This window comes from Aotus nancymaae, unplaced genomic scaffold (assembly GCF_030222135.1).
Source record: "Aotus nancymaae isolate 86718 unplaced genomic scaffold, 86718_ANA_hifiasm-v0.15.2.pri h1tg000057l, whole genome shotgun sequence".
Lineage (NCBI taxonomy): Eukaryota > Metazoa > Chordata > Mammalia > Primates > Aotidae > Aotus > Aotus nancymaae.
In genome coordinates, this window is record NW_026988471.1 from 30,978,142 (window position 1) to 30,994,513 (window position 16,372).

At 43.2% G+C, this 16,372-nt stretch overlaps 1 protein-coding gene across 2 annotated transcripts in view; it reads right to left on the bottom strand.

Annotated features, from left to right (window-relative positions):
* The window catches only part of MEMO1 (mediator of cell motility 1), a 152,369-nt gene extending 138,580 nt beyond the window's left edge, over nucleotides 1-13,789 (bottom strand). Inside the window, exons 1-2 of one of the 2 annotated variants that reach the window (XM_021674429.2) lie at nucleotides 13,721-13,789; nucleotides 12,971-13,048 (exon numbers count right to left, since the gene is read on the bottom strand). In XM_021674429.2, the coding sequence (XP_021530104.2) occupies nucleotides 12,971-13,031 (61 nt within the window). In that variant the 5' untranslated portion in view covers nucleotides 13,032-13,048; nucleotides 13,721-13,789. Of the gene's footprint in view, nucleotides 1-12,970; nucleotides 13,097-13,720 lie in introns of those variants that run through there. The other variant, XM_021674430.2, reaches the window with a different exon arrangement.
* Between the last annotated feature and the right edge of the window lie 2,583 nt (nucleotides 13,790-16,372).

A 16,372-nucleotide genomic window follows, 5' to 3' on the forward strand; every position in this document is an offset into this window, starting at 1 on the left:
CAACAACTAGGGAGAAAAAAAATGGCCAAAGTTTTCTGTTTGTTTTGGGTTTTGTTTGAGATACAGTCTCACTCTGTCATGCAGGTTGGAGTGCACTGATGCAAACAAAGCTCACTGCAGCCTTGACCTCCTAGGCTCATGTAATCCTCCCACCTCAGCCTCACCAGCAGCTGGGACTACAAATGTATACAGTCATGCTTGGCTAATTTTTTATTTTTTCTAGAGACAGGGTCTCGCTATATTGTCCTGGATGATATCAAATGCCTGGGCTCAAACAATCCTCCCACCTCAGCCCCCGACACTGCTGGGATTACAAGTATGAGCCACCATGCCTAGACCAACAAATGTCTTGTTAATCCTAAAACACAGCAAACAAGGAGAATGATAAAAGACTAGGAAGGATAGGGTAGGCACAGGCCAAATCATGTGAGCTGAAATAAGAAGCTTACGTACAATTAAAAAATCACTATTAAGCCAGGCGAGGTGGCTTACGCCTGTAATCCCAGCACTTTGGGAGGCTGACGCAGGCTGATCACCTGAGGTCAGGAGTTCAAGACCAGCCTGGCCAACAAAGTGAAACCCCATCTCTACTAAAAATACAAAAATTAGCCGGGTGTGGTAACATGTGCCTGTAGTCCCAGCTACTCGGGAGGCTGAGGCAGGAGAATCACTTGAACCTGGGAGGCGGAGGTTGCAGTAAGCCGAAACCTTGCCATTGTACTCCAGCCTGGGTGAGAGTGAGACTCCATCTCAAAAAACAAACAAACAAAAAATTAATGATTTTAACTAGCACAGTCACATTAACCAATTTACATTTTTTAAAATTCTAAAACATACACTTGTAACTATAATTTAATATATAATTTAAGGCTAAATTTGTCATCATTCAATTTGGAAACTTGGTATCAGACAAATAACATAATAATCTAGTCAGATTAGTCATTCAATCATTCATGAAGCATTTGGCCAGCTCCTGCTCTGTGCCAGATAGCTCTGGGTGTTGAAAATACAAAGATGATAGTGGTGATGTCACCTTCCACTCTGAGCAATAAATACAAAAATGATAATGATGACATCATCCTCTATTCTGAGTAATCTAGTTTTCTTAAGGCCTCAAAGCTGTAGTTCTCTAACTCTGCTGTGTATTAAAACCACCTTTGGTGCATGGTAAAAAACGCAAATACCTGGGTCCCACCTAGCAGTAATTCTAATTCAGTAGGTTTCCAATCATCTGTCACCATACTTTGAGGTGAAGAACGAAAAATAAAATCACCTGTAATTTATAAATTACATTTCCCCGTGGTCCTCTTGAGAATCATGCCAAAATGAGCCACTGTAATTAATGGAAGGAGTATGCATAACATGTGTTAGTAAGAAGGACTTGGAGTCAGTATGCAGAGAGAGATTAAGATTGTTCAGCAAGATTAAGATTAAGACTGATAAGAGTTCTTGGTTTCTTTTTTAATTGCCAAGGAAGAAGTAAGGATTTCTACATACCAGAATTCTGCAGGACCTTTCAGAAGGTCCACCAAATCAGAACCATTTTCATGATAATACTAAAATATTATTTGTTTCTTTCACTGTATTGGGATTTCCCCTAATGGCTCAAAAGTAACATTGAGCCAACCATGGTAGCTCATGCCTGTAATCCCAGCACTTTGGGAGGCTGAGGCAGGCAAATCACTTGAGGTCAGGAATTTGAGACCACCCTGGCCAACATGGTGAAATCCTATCTCTACTAAAAATACAAAAATTAGCTGGGCGTGGTGGCACGTGCCTATAATCCTAGCTACTCGAAAGGCTAATGCGGGAGAATCTCTTGAATCCGGGAGGCAGAGGTTGCGGTGAACCAAGATGGGGGCCACAGCACTCTAGTCTGGGCAACAGAGCAAGACTCCATCTCAAAAAAATTAAAAAAAAAAAAAAAAAGGGAACATTGGATAAAACTGTTTATGTCTCATTAGCAGAAGCACCAAACTATAGTAGTAGTGACTACACTCTTCACCACCACAAACTCGCCAAATTTTTTAAGTCAGTTTCACTTAAGAATGTCCTTGATATAGCTGCAAATATTACACATTAAATCTCAGCCCTTAAGTACACAACTTCTTAATATTAATATTCTGTGCACTTAAATGGGTGGAAAGATGGCTGTCTCAAGAAAAAGCATTTTATGAGAGCTGCAAGCTGAACTAGCTAGCTATGTGCTTTTTTACAGACTACCATTTCTGTTGAAAGAACAACTAGTTACTTAATCTTTGGTTTCCTTGAAAAGGAATAGTGGGCTTGTCACATCAGGGAAAGCAACCAACAATATTTAAACTTCAAAAAAATTAGAATTTTGCAAAACTTTTTCTATCGCTATGGGCTTAACAACTTCCCTGGTCAAAAACACTTTTCTATAGAGAATGGTGATGATATTAACAGGTGTGATTCTTTCACAATGAATAATGAAATGCGTAAACATTTAAAAGATCTGCGTAACTCAATAAACAAATATTTTGCAAATGACTAATGCATGATGTTAAAAAATCCTGCAAGGATAAAAGATACAATCAAAGTGGAGGATAAACCAACTAGATTCACATATCTTAATGAAAACTTTACTGAGATGGTTTCAAATTCTACACAGCAATTAATCTTTAAGAATCTACCTTTAAAAGGTACACCATCTTCATTGTGTTGACTGTTTCACAGATGTATTAAATATATGTAACTTAGGTAACTTATCAACTATATCCCAATAAAATGATTTTTTTTTAAAAAGAAACTACCACATGTTGAGTTTCAGTGTAGCATTAAATATGGCTATCCAGCTGGGCGTGGTGGCGTGTGCCTGTAGCCCCAGCTATTCGGGAGGCTGAGGTTGGAGGATCTCTTGAGTCCAGGAGTTCTGGGCTGTAGTGTGCTATGCCGATCGGGTGTCCGCAATAAGTTCTGCATCAATATGGTGACCTCCTGGGAGCAGGGGACCACCAGGTTCCCTAAGGAGGGGTGAACCCGCCCAGGTCGGAAACAGAGCAGGTCAAAACTCCCGTGCTGATCAGCAATGGGATCGCGCCTGTGAATAGCCACTGCACTCCAGCCTGGGCAACATAGCGAGACCCCATCTCTTTAAAAAAATATATATATATATATATATGGCTATCCATGGGCAACATGGCAAGATACTGTCTCAAAAAAAAAAAGTCTCCAGCCACCTCTTAACTCATATACTACTACTCTGTTCCAGTTCACTTCATTTTAGCTGCAACGACCTTGCTTACTGGGTCTTCCTCAAATATTCCAGGCCTGCTCTAGACTCAGAACCTTTAAATTTACTGTACCCTCTGCCTAAAATTATCTATCCCCAGATAATGTACAATACGAGGCTTGTTTTTTTCACCTAATTCAGGCTTTTCTTTTTCTCTTTTGAGACAAAGCCTCAATCTCTCACCCAGGCTGGAGTGTAGTGGTGCAAACATGGTTCACTGCAGCCTTCACCTCCTGGACTCAGACAATCCTCCTGCCTCAGCCTCCTGTGCAGCTGGGACCACAAGCACACATCACCACATCACTACATCCAGCTAATTTTTTTATTTTTTGTAGAGATGGTGGTCTCATTTTTTTCACCCAGCCTGGTCTCCCAACTCCTGGGCTCAAGCAATCCTCCCATCTCAGCCACCCAAATGCTGAGATCACAGACCTGAGCCACAGAGCCCAGCTCAAGTCTTTACTCAAATGTCATCTCAGTGAAGTCTTCCCTTTCTCACCCCCACACCCAGAAGGAGTTTTGCTCTTGCTGCCCAGGCTGAAGTGCAGTGGCGCCATCTCAGCTCACTGCAACCTCTGCCTTCCGGGTTCAAGTGATTCTTCTGCCTCAGCCTCCTGAGTAGCTAGGATTACAGGCACACGTCACCACGCCTGACTAATTTTTTGTATTTTTAATAAAGACAGGGTTTCATCATGTTGGCCAAGCTGGTCTCAAACTCCTGACCTCAGGTGATCCACCCGTCTCGGCCTCCCAAAGTGCAGGGATTACAGGCATAAGCCACCACACCCAGCAGAAGTCTTCCCTTTCAATGCCATTTAATATTGCAACCTTGACCCCCAAGCACTGAACGTTCCCTATACACCAACTATGCTTTGCTACTCTCCATAGCACTTTCCTCTTTCTAGCATACCATATATTTTCTTTTCTTTTTCCCCATGACACAGTCCTCAGGATGTCCTGAGAACATGTACTCGATTTTCCTTACTTTATTCATCTGTCTTCTCCAATTAAAATGTAAACTCCAGGATTTTTGACTGTTTCATCCCCAGCTATTCACCTAGTCCCTACAGCAGTGCCTTTCACATAGCAGAACTCAATTCATTCAGTATAAAATTACCAAATGTTAAATAAAGCTTCTTCAGAAGTGCCATAAATTTTGTTAGGTCCAATTCAAAGGCTAGGACTAGCCTAATTAAAATATACCAACTATTCTGTCAGTATTATATATGTATTATATTTATATTATACTCAGTATTCCTAAGTGTTTTTAGTTATGCTTTTATTATTTTTATAATGTAAGATATCACTTGACAATTACAAAGATGTTTACTGATTCCAAATAGTTAAACTTCTCACTTACTCTGGCATAACTATAAATGGAAAAAACAGTAGACTTCAGCCAGAAGTCCTGGGTTCAAATCTTAGCTCTATAATTTACCAGTTACAATTCATGCAAGCCTCCTCCAAGTCTTAGTTTTTCTTCTTAACAGTAAGCTTTTGCCAGAAGTCCTGGGTTCAAAACCCCACTCTACCATTTACAAGTAATGTGACTCAGACAAGTGTAGCTTCCTCCAAGTTTTCATTTCTCATCTATAAAATGGCAAGGTGAGTATGGGATTAAAGACTTACCTGCGGCCAGGCACTGTGGCTCATGCCTGTAATCCCAGCACTTTGAGAGGCCCAAGAGGGCGGATCACAAGTTCGGGAGTTGAGACTAGCCTGGCCAATATGGTGAAACCCCGTTTCTACCAAAAATACAAAAATTTGCCAGGCATGGTAGCACGTGCCTGTAGTCCCAGCTACTAAGGAGGCTGAGGCAGGAGAATCTCTTGAACCCAGGAGGTGGAAGTTGCAGTGAGCCAAGATCGCACCACTGCATTCCAGCCTGGGCAACAGAGGGAAACTCTGTCCCCCCCAAAAAAAAAAAGACTTGCCTTGCATTATCTACCCTACACCTAATCATGGGGTTATTGTAACAATTTAAAATATATGAAGAAATCCCTTATATAAGTCATAAATAATATACATGTATGAGTTAAATGTCCATAGTGTAGTTTGGGGAAAATGAAGCAGGACAGAATAAGTTCAGTGTTTCAGGAAGCATATTTTACCATACCTCCTTGCCCCTAATACTAAACTCTAATCTTAGAGTCAGACTGGTTCTTCAACTTATTTGTTATACCTTAAATAAGTTACTCAACTTAAGTCATTGTTTCCACATCCATAAATGGAGATAATACCTACCTTGGATGATCTTCTTGAAGATTGGGGATTATGTACACCCATACGTAATATACCTATGAAATATTCTTAATGACAGAATTTCTTTTGTCATTTTCATCTTCTTTCAAATGGACAAAAACCTCAAAGGCAGTTGACAGGAACCAAGATGATGATTTTGACTTGGAAACTGCATGTGAAAGGACAAGGAAACTGACAACTAGAAGTAATCAGGTAATTATAGCAAGTATCCTATTAAATTTGTTCTTTCCTTCTTGCCTTTCTTCAAGGTAAAATAGGATGGGATGCAAAGAAAAATCAGCATACAGAAACCTGTATTTAGTAACATAAAAGAATTTACTTTGGAACTAAATTTTATTATATAGTCTTTCCAAAGAGAAATACTTTTATTATTCAGTTTTTCAATTTCTCACACACCAAGATCTATTATTTTGACACTCTTATCTTTTTTTTACCCAATCAAACTTAGAGCAAATATTTTACACTCCTGAACTTAAGGTACTTGCTAAAAATATTAAGTTGTAGTTTTCCAGCTATAGAACCCTGATATCATTTTATTAAATGTTTAGAAACATAGAATAAAAACAAAAACTAAAACTGCATTTAAGATATGTATCATAGAAATACTTGAATAATGCTCTTTGAAATTATCAGACTTTGATATTTCCTCAATTCCATGACAGCCATGATTATAAGATGTACCATCAATAATATAACCACCATTTTCCAAGTGAAAAAAAGCAAAGAAAATTTCAATTTCTATTTTCAAGGGAAAATGTTACATAGGGTATATTAAATCTGTGAATATCTACCAAGGTATATACTTGATTTGCATACTTTTTCAATATATGTTTACTTCAACAAAAAAAATTTAGTGTAATGTCCTGCTGCTTCACAAACATAGCATACATATGCTGCAATCAATCTAAATATGAAAGATAAAAAGAGAAAGCTCTTGGGGAAAAAACACAGGAGAGTAACTTCACGACATTCCGATAGGTAGAGATTTCATAAATGGGAAACAACAAAAGCACTAACCAACTGATAAACTGGGCTTCTTTAAAATGAAGACCTTGGCCAGGCATGGTAACTTATGCCTGTAATCCCAGAACTTTGGGAGGCCAAGGCAAGAGAATTGTTTGAGATCAGGAGTTTGAGACCAGCCTGGGCAACAAAGTGAGACACCATCTCTACTAAAAAGTTTAACAATTAGTCAAGCATGATGGTGCATGCCTGTAGTCTTAGCAACTCAGGAAGCTGAGGCAGGAAATCACATGAGACCTGGAGTTTGAGACAGAGACCCCCACCTCTACAAAAAATTTTAAAAATCAGCCAGGCATGATGGCGCACACCTATAATACAAGCTACTCGGGAAGCTGAGGCAGGGGGATCACTTGAGCCCAGGAGTTAGAGGCTGCAGTGAGTTGTGATCACACCACTGCCATCCAGCTTGGGCAACAGAGCAAGACCCTGTCTCAAATAAATAAATAAGTAAATAAACAAAAGTAAGAACTTTAATTCACTGACATACCAAGATTCTAAAAGAGCAGAAGATAGGAAGATAGTTGCAATATGTATCTAACTATCTAAAAAAGAAATGTAGCCAGAGGTCAGGTGCGGTGGCTCAAGCCTGTAATCCCAGCACTTCAGGAGGCCAAGGCAGGCGGATCACAAGGTCAAAAAATTGAGACCATCCTGGCAAACATAGTGAAACCCTGGCTACTAAAAATACAAAAAAAATAAGCTGGGCATGGTGGCATGCACCTGTAGTCCCAGCTACTTGGGAGGCTGAGACAGAAGAATCGCTTAGACCTGGGAGGCAGAGGTTGCCATGAGCTGAGATCACGCCACTGCACTCCAGCCAGGCAACAGAGCACTCAAAAAAAAAAAAAAAAACAAAGAAAAGAAATGTAGCCAGAATGAGAACTACAAGTCAATATGAAAAAAACTAAACCACCCCAATAGAAAAAAAGGGCAAAAGATTTAACAGACACTTCACAAAAGCAGAAATCCAATAGCCAATAAACATGGGGTCCTTAATGTGAAAAAATGCTCAACTTCATTAATCAGGAACATAAAAATTAAAACTATACTCCACTACCACTATACACCCTTCCAGAATAACTAAAAAGACTGACAATACCAAGTACTAGCAAAGATGAGAAGTAACTAGAACTCTTATACACTGCTGGTGGGAGTGTAAATTTGTAAAACCAGTTTACAAAACTTCAACACAATCTACTGAAACTTATCATATGCATAGACCATGATCCAATTACTCCACCCTAAGGCTATACTTTTCAAAAATCACACATACATTGACTAGAAAAAGGTGTAAGTGTTCACAGCAGCAAAACTAAAAAACCCAAGTGTCTATCAACAGTAGAATAAACTGGTGTCATCACAACAGAATGAGCAAAGTACAATATAACAATATTAATCTTACAAATGTAATATCGAGCAAAAGAAGCTCAAAGAAGCCAGACACGGTGGCTCACACCTATAATCCCAACACTTTCGAAAGCTAAGGGATGAAGACTGCTTGAGCCCAGGAAGCTGAGGCTGCAGTGAGCTATGATAGAGCCACCGCACTCTAGCCTGGACGAGAGAGAGACTGTCTCCAAAAAAAAATGGGGGGCCGGGCGAGGTGGCTCACTCCTGTAATCCCACCACTTTGGGAGCTCAAGGCAGGCGGATCACCTGAGATCAGGAGTTCGAGATACAACTGACCAACATGATGAAACACCATCTCTACTAAAAATACAAAAATTGGCCAGGCGGGGTGGCACGTGCCTGCAATCCCATCTACTCAGGAGGCTGAGGCAGGAGAATTACTTGAACCCGGGAGGCAGTGGTAGCACTGAGCCGAGATCGGGTCACTGCACTCCAGCCTAGGCAACACAGCAAGACTTCATCTCAAAAAAATAAAAATAAAAAAGAAGCTCAAAGAATACATCCTATATAATTCCACTGATACAGAATTTGAAAACAGACAAAATTTTTCTATGGTCTTAGAATACAAGGAACATGGAATGTGGGGAGGGGCATTTGTTGGGAATTCCAGTACTGTGTGTTTCTTGAGTTGAGTACTCATTATGTGAATGAACTTATTCATCTAGCTGAACTTGTTTAAAATATGTCATACTTTAAAAATCTTATACTCACTGGATCCCTAACTGGAAGAACAGGATTTGTAATCCCTTTCTACCACCAAGATTCTTCACCTATACACATGATTAGAGACAGGCAGCAGTCTTACATCAGCCCCACCACTCTTCAGAATGTAAACATTTGTATCCCTGTCCATATATGCTACCAATACCTACCACCTGCTAATTACCTACTATATGTCAAGCACTTTAACATTCAGTTAAATACTTAATGAGCATCTTCTATGTACAAAGCCTGTGCTAAGTACTTACGGTACAAAAAATGAGTAAGACACGGTACCTGTCGTACCATATACACAGATAACAAGAAACTTAAAAACTACGTTGGGGAGGCAAAGCACCACGGTAGGTTTCTTGGAGGTGTTAACACTTGAATCGTTAAAAGAGGAGTAGGAATTATGCTGACAAAGAACATTTCAACAGAGGGACCAGTTTGAGCAAGAGCACAGGGGTAAGAAATAGCATGATGTATTTAAAGAAACAATGCACAACTACTAGATATCATTTAAGGGGGGTAAAACCAAAACTGGGTTGGGGTAGAGGAAGGCAGTCATAGAGATAAGAAGATGATGGCAAGTTATTAGGGGATGTAGACCTTATCCAACAGGCAAGATAAATGTGTGGCATTTCCCAATTCAATGTTCTTTTTTTTTCTTTTTCTCCTTTTGAATCCAGTGTTCTTTCCTCCTGCTCCAAACCTGCTCAAATACCCTTCCTTCAAAGCATAATTCAAATCCTACCCCAAAATGATTCTACCCTCCTCAGAAGTCCTAAAAGCATATCTCAAAATAATGGAATGAAAGCTGTAGGAAATTGGAGAAAACAGACTACATTTCGATTATGCTGCTGGTCCAGAGATCAAACTTTGACAACCACTAACCTACACTAGCCAGGGTTTGGCCAATTTTTTCTATAAAGGGTCAAACAGTAAATATTTCAGACTTTGTGTGTCACATACAGTCTCTACAGCATTTCATGGTTTTGTTTGTTTTTTAAACAACACATTAAATACTAACAACCATTCTTAGCTACTGGACCTTATCAAAATAAATAAATAAATAAAAAGGGCTGCAGCTTATCCCTGCTACACACCCATACAGAAGTGAGAATGAAACTTCCTATAAGATTAATTTTCCTAAAATGCTACTTGTGTTATAGTAGTCCCCTACTCAGAAACCTCCATTGGTCCTCTCTCTCTACTGAGTAAGTCCAGTCCCAATGATGTCTGGCATTCATAGGCCATCTGTACTCTAGGACCAGTCTACTACTTCAGACTCATGAACTATGCCCTGTGTACCTTCCATTCCTATTAAACTGAGCTATCTACATTTACCTGCCTCTGTTATCTATGTGGCGTTTCTCAATCCAATGTTCTTTCCTCCTGCTCCAAACCTGTGAAAATACCCTTCCTTCAAAGCATAATTCTAATCCTACCCCCAAAATCATTCTACCCTCCCCAGAAGTCCTAAAAGCATATCTCAATTTACCTGATATTTATTTGCTGCCCTATGTTATTACTTACTTCAAATAAACTGAAAATTCCTTGAGGGCAGGAAATAATTTATATTACTCTCTATCAATGGATCCAGCACATAACAAGGGGTAGACACAAAGAAGATATATGTGTGTGTATATATGTAATATTTATATATGTACACACACACATTTTTTCCTGAAATAGCCAGATAACTAAAACAAATGTGTTTTCACCCTTATTTATGCTAGTAATAAAATACATTAATTCTGTGGACACAACTTGAATGCTGTAGGAACCACAGAATGACAACCCACAAAAACCTCTCCATCTCCTATTACTCACACTTTTTTAGGACTAGTATACTAGAAAAACAACACAATACAAGTACAATTTTTCCAATGGTCAATGTTATCAATGTAGGTACACTGGCAACTATTAAAGACAAATGTTACTAAACCCAGTCAAAGTTTACTTATCTGTAGTTGTACTTCATTTATTTTTAAATACAAAATAAGCTTTTACAATTGAATTGCTTTAAATCTACCCTCAATTATTACTCAAGTTTAAAAAGTCACACACCAACTTCCCCCCCAAAAAAGTCACATATATGGCCTTAATTTTAAGGTTCTCTATGACAATGTATATTATCAAAAATGGCATTATTGATTTCACTCAGAATTTAGGGAAATAAGAATACATTTAGAATTTTTAAGAAAATAGTCCACTTTAGTTCATTGTTGATAAATAACAATAATCACAGAATGTTCTGAGCTGGATTAACGAATTCATCTTAGATCTGAAAAGACAAACCAAATAACTCTCTCCAAATCCTATGCCCTATAAGATTATCCAAAGAATGTTCAAGAATCTATAGAAATTCCTCCAGAAACACTTGCCCACATTCCAATGCAAACTACAACAAAAGTTTAAAACACTGAACTTCTGGCAGGGCGTAGTAACTCACGCCTGTAATCCCAACACTTTGGGAGGCCGAGGCGGGCAGATCACGAGGTCAGGGGTTCAAGACCAGCCGGGGCAAGATTGTGAAACCCTATCTCTACTAAAAATACAAAAAAGTTAGCAGGGCACGGTGATGCGTGCCTGTAATCCCAGCTACTGCGGAGGCTGAGGCAGGAGATTCCCTTGAACCCTGGAAGCAGAGGTTGCAATGAACCGAGATAGCACCATTGCACTCCAGCCTGAGAGAAGCAAGACACTGTCTCGAGGGGGGAAAAAAAACCACTGAACTTGAACTTCTCTACATCTTTTCCCATTCACTGAACAAGAATAATTTAACTGGCATTCTCGGGCTGTGAGAACTGATTAAATGTTTATGAAGTACTTTAGGACCATGAAGGGAAACCACTGTAACCATAAAATGTCATATTTGCTTAATGCAAAACTATAGCTACCTGTTAGCTATAGCTGCAAATCCAATCCTCAGAATTCTTTTGTGTCTCCCTAACACAGAAAATCTTCAGTGAGTCATGTATTTCAGTAAGGTATATTGTATTTAATGAGCTAGTTTAGCAATCTCAGAGAAATGAATTTTCTTCCAAATCTTTGCCTTCTCACAGGCCATGTCACTCTCCAAGCCAATTCTTTGCAAAGAGAAACATGATCCGATTCATATGGAGAAGTTAGGTCTGCTTATTGATAAGCCAATACCAAATGACTGAAGACTATGAGGAATCACAGTAGAACTTTGTTAACATACCAGAAATGTGACTCCTGAAAATAATCCCAGAAAACAGGCGTTCTAACAAGCACTTTAAAGGGAAAGTCCCTATACTCTTGAAGAAAGAACTCTAAAATGTTTTTAGACAGTGGAGACAGAAGACTCAACTCACTCAAAGATTAAACTTAATTCATTAGGTAGTTCTAGCACCTGCCTGGTGTTGGGCAACCAGTGACTAGGGCGACTGCTCAGGAAAAGTGCTGATGCCATCTCCAGCTGCCCCTTTCGTGAATGACAGTAACAATGCAAACACTGACAAAAGAGCTGGGAGCCCCCCCCCGCAAGCCCCTGCTTAGCAGTACTTCCACCCCAGCCCCAGCATACAAAGCGACAAATCCCTGAAAGGCCCTCCTCTGACAGATCTCCCCATGCAGAAACCTCGCCTGTAGTCTGGTAACATGAAAAAGTGCTACCCTTCACTCCTTGCAAGACAGCGGAGCCCTTTAAAGGTGCGGAGAAACGCTGCCTCCTTCTCCAGCGCCAGAGCCACCGGGCGAGAAGACTTCCTCTCCGGCTGCGGGCGCGGGGGCTCGGGGACAGACCAACAGAACTCCCTCTGGGCGAGGGCGCTCCCCGGACCGCCGGCGGGGAAGGCAGGGAAGACGGGAGAGAAAAGAAAAAGGTCCCTGGCTCGGCAGAAGGGCGGAGGGTCGCTGCCCTGAGGCGTGGGGAAGCGGGGCTCGGCGCCGGGCACACCGTCCTTCCCGGGGGTGGCAGGGGCCGGCCGCCCGCTTCCCGCGAGCCGGAGGCGGCGACAAGTCGGCTCGGGTCCGGGAGCACGTTCCTTCCTCGAGCCTGGTCCCGAGGGAGGGCGCAGGCTGCCGAGGCGGCAACTCTCCCTCTCGCCCAACTTCGGCGAGCGTGAGGCCGGCTGTCCCTGGGCTGCCGGCGCGGGATGCCCGCCGCCCGGATCGGGGAGGCGGCGAGGCCGGCCTCGGCTCGCTCCCTCCCCACGCGTTCCGCGCCCGGCGGCCCGTCCGCACCCTCGTCCCCGCCCGCCGCCGCCGTGGGGCCGGGCCGCCGACCTCGGCCGGCCGGGCGCGGGGCCAGGCGGCGGCGGCAGCGGGCGGGCCGGCGGCCTGGGGCCCTACCTGAGGCTGTGTACCAGCTCCCGGCGTGACTGGCTTCCCGGCAGACCACTCGGTTGGACATCTTGGTGCCTGTGCCGCCTATGGTGCACGAGGATGAATGAGGAGGCGGCGGCGGCGGCGGCAGGAGCGGCTCCGCGAGGGGACGAGACACCGCGGGCCCAGCCCAGGAGGAGGCGGCAGCGGGGAGGGGATCAGCCCGGCCCAGGAGGAGGAGGAAGAGGAGGAGGCGGCGGCCCAGGAGGAGGAGATGGCAGCCGGGGCGGTGGCGGCGGCAGCAACAATCACCACAAACTCCGGCGACCGCCGGAAGATGGGGCCCACGAAGGCTTCACCGAAGCCCGGAAAGCCCTGGCCCCAGCCCCCGGCGTCGCCGCTGCTGCCCAGCCGGGGCTGGTTCCGCCGAGCCGCCCCCACGGCCCCCCTCCCCTCCCAGCTGGCCTCCCCGAGCCACCGCCGGTGACCCCACCCCCGTGACTCCGCGCCCGCCCCCCACCCCCCGCGGGGCTCCCCGCACCCACCCCCACCCCTGGCAGGGCCCTCCAGCCCGGCCGCCCGTCGCCGGCCCCGCCCCGCTCCTCCTCCCGGCCGCACGGCGAGGTTAACGGCGGAAAGCGGACAGGCCGGACGGCAACTGGGGTCGGGCAGCCCCGCGAGGAGGCAGCGGTGGCTGCAGCTCTGCGCACACAAAAGCCCAGGGCCGGGGCCTGAACCGGGGAAGGCAGACCCGGAGAAGAGCCAACGCTTCCTTACTCGCCACTCTAACGGGTCCTGCCCACTGAGCATGCCCAGCACCGCTGCCAGGCCCGCCGAGGAATCTCAACGTGCACGCTCCGCTCTCCGGGGTTTAGCGGCAGCAGAGGCTGGGAGGTGGGGGCAGGGCGCGGGGAGCAGGACGCAGTCGCAAGGCAAGCCCCCTCCCCCAGCCAACTTCCTCAAATGGAGAGCACCTAGGGCTCGTGGATGCGGCTTTCCACGAGGACAGTCCTGGTGGTATTCCTCATCATATACAGGCATCTTCCATGGATTCGCACCCCCAAGGTCTCATTCCTAGGGTGGCCACGCCGGGAAGTTCATTTGTAGAAGCAGGCACGTGGTAAAGTGTGCCTGTGGTCCTGCAAATGCTAGTTTTTGCTTCACAGGGTCACCCTTACCACCTAATGGTGGCTTTGACACTGTAACCATTTATCTTGTTTCATGGTGTATTTATGTAGGTGCATGTCATATCTCCCTAACTAAAGTATTTTGATATAACTAGCCTCAGTTATCCTCAACTGTAAAATGGGGACACTCAAGGAGTGAGTGCTGAATGTGAAGAGCCTGACAGGGAAAGCATACAACAAATATCATTTCCACCCTTGTCATCTTATAAATCCCAGTATTCCACATAAATGTCAGGAATAAATAATTTCTTTACAATTGTGTAAGAATCACAGTAAAGGAGGCTATATCTTGGACCTCCGAGGAAGTGTTATTGTTACAAAGTACACCATTGCAAAAGTAGGAATAGAGGAAGAGAAAGTTGCATACATCCAATGAAACTTTTGGGGCAAACACTATAAAATGTAACTCCATAGGCATGGTACCTCCTGCCTATAATCCCAATACTTTGGGAGCCTGAGGCAGTAGGATTGCTTGAGGCCAGCGGTTTGAGACCAGCCTGGGGAACATAGAAGACCCTGTTTCTATACCTTTTTTTTTTAATCCGGGCATGGTGGCTTCACCTGTGGTCCTAGCTATTTGGGAGGTGGAGGTGGGAGGATCACTTGAGCCCAGGAGGTCGAGGCTACAGTGAGCCATGATCACACCACTGCATTCCAACCTGGGCAATGTAGCAAGACCCTGTCTCAAAAAAAGAAAAGAAAAAAATTATATCTGAGTTTCACACTAAACAGGCCCCTGACAGAATCCAAAGTAGAAAACTGTCTAATATTCAAGTTTACTTTTTCTTTTTAAAGGTCTATTCTGTTTCCTCTCCTCCTCCTACCTTCTCCAACTTTAGGGTCCAAGGGATTTTGTGCAAAATCCCTGTCCTAAAGCCTAGTCAATTACTAGAGCACTTCTAACTTTCATGCCTTTTTCTAATTAGGCTAAAATCTCTACGATATATTTGTTTACTCAACTTTTACTCTCTCCCTTCACCACTAACCTGCACAAAATATGCAACAAAAAAAATGGACATACCATGTAGCCAAAGCCACTTTTTTTGGGGGGGAGGGGATGGAATCTCTCTCTGTTGGCCCAGGCTGGAGTGCAGTGGCGTGATCTTGGCTAACTGCAACCTCTGCCTCTCAAATTCAAGTGATTCTCTTGCTTCAGCCTCCTGAGTAGCTGAGATTACAGGTAGCCGCCACCATGCCCAGATAATTTTTTTGTATTTTTAGTAGAGATGGGGTTTCACCATGTTGGCCAGGGTGGTCTCGAACTTCTGACCTCATGATCTGCCCACCTCAGCCTCCCAAAGTGCTGGGACTACAGGCATGCGCCATCGTGCCTGGCCCGATGCCAATTTAGAGGTAACAGAAAAAGGAAGGGTGGAGTTCTGATTACATGGTACTCTTCTGAGAGTACCAAAACTCAGTGATCACTGATGAAATGGTAAACTTTTTGTTGTAAGTTTCAAAAAAAAAGAAAACTGTCCTAAGTGCTTCTATGATGACAGTTCTTGTAGTTATTTATTGCTGATTTTGTTTCCATGGAAAAGAGGTGTAGGGTGTGGAGGGGGGTCGGGATTGGATACAATGAAACAAAGAAAGCTTATTATTTCAGGCCCTTCAAATTAGAAAGTCAGATTTGAGTCCTGGCTCTGTCATCCATCAGCTGTGTAACTATGGGCATCTAGTAATTTAACCTTTTCAAGCCTCAGTGTTATCTGTCAAATGCAAACAGGAGTAATATCTAACTCATAGGCTTGCTGTGAGGATGATTAAGTTATGTTAAAATGCTTCATAAGCTGTTCTTTATAAATATTTGTTATTCTTATTATCCTCTGCTCCTAGCAACAATCCTAGGTCTCATTCCAAACTAGTAATCTGATTTAAAATTCTGCTTTCTCCCTATTAAAATGCTCTACTGAAATTTTCTTGCTGGTCAAACTGAATAAAGACCACAATGCAATTGAACTGAAAGGTTAACAGATACTTCATGGCTCTCAATATATGCCAGAATTATTCCCGTCTACCTTATTCTAGCTACCTTACTCTAGTATGCTCTTGAAAAAAGTTGAAACTATTCATTTTATTCACCTCCCCCAAATTAAGGAAAATTCATGTAATGTAAAATACTTACTTTGTATTTTAGGAGAAGCTTATTTGGCAATACTGTACAATCCTCATGTTATTATCAATAATTTCCATTATATCAACCAGTGATTTTGGTTTGACACTCCATAACAATTATTCATAG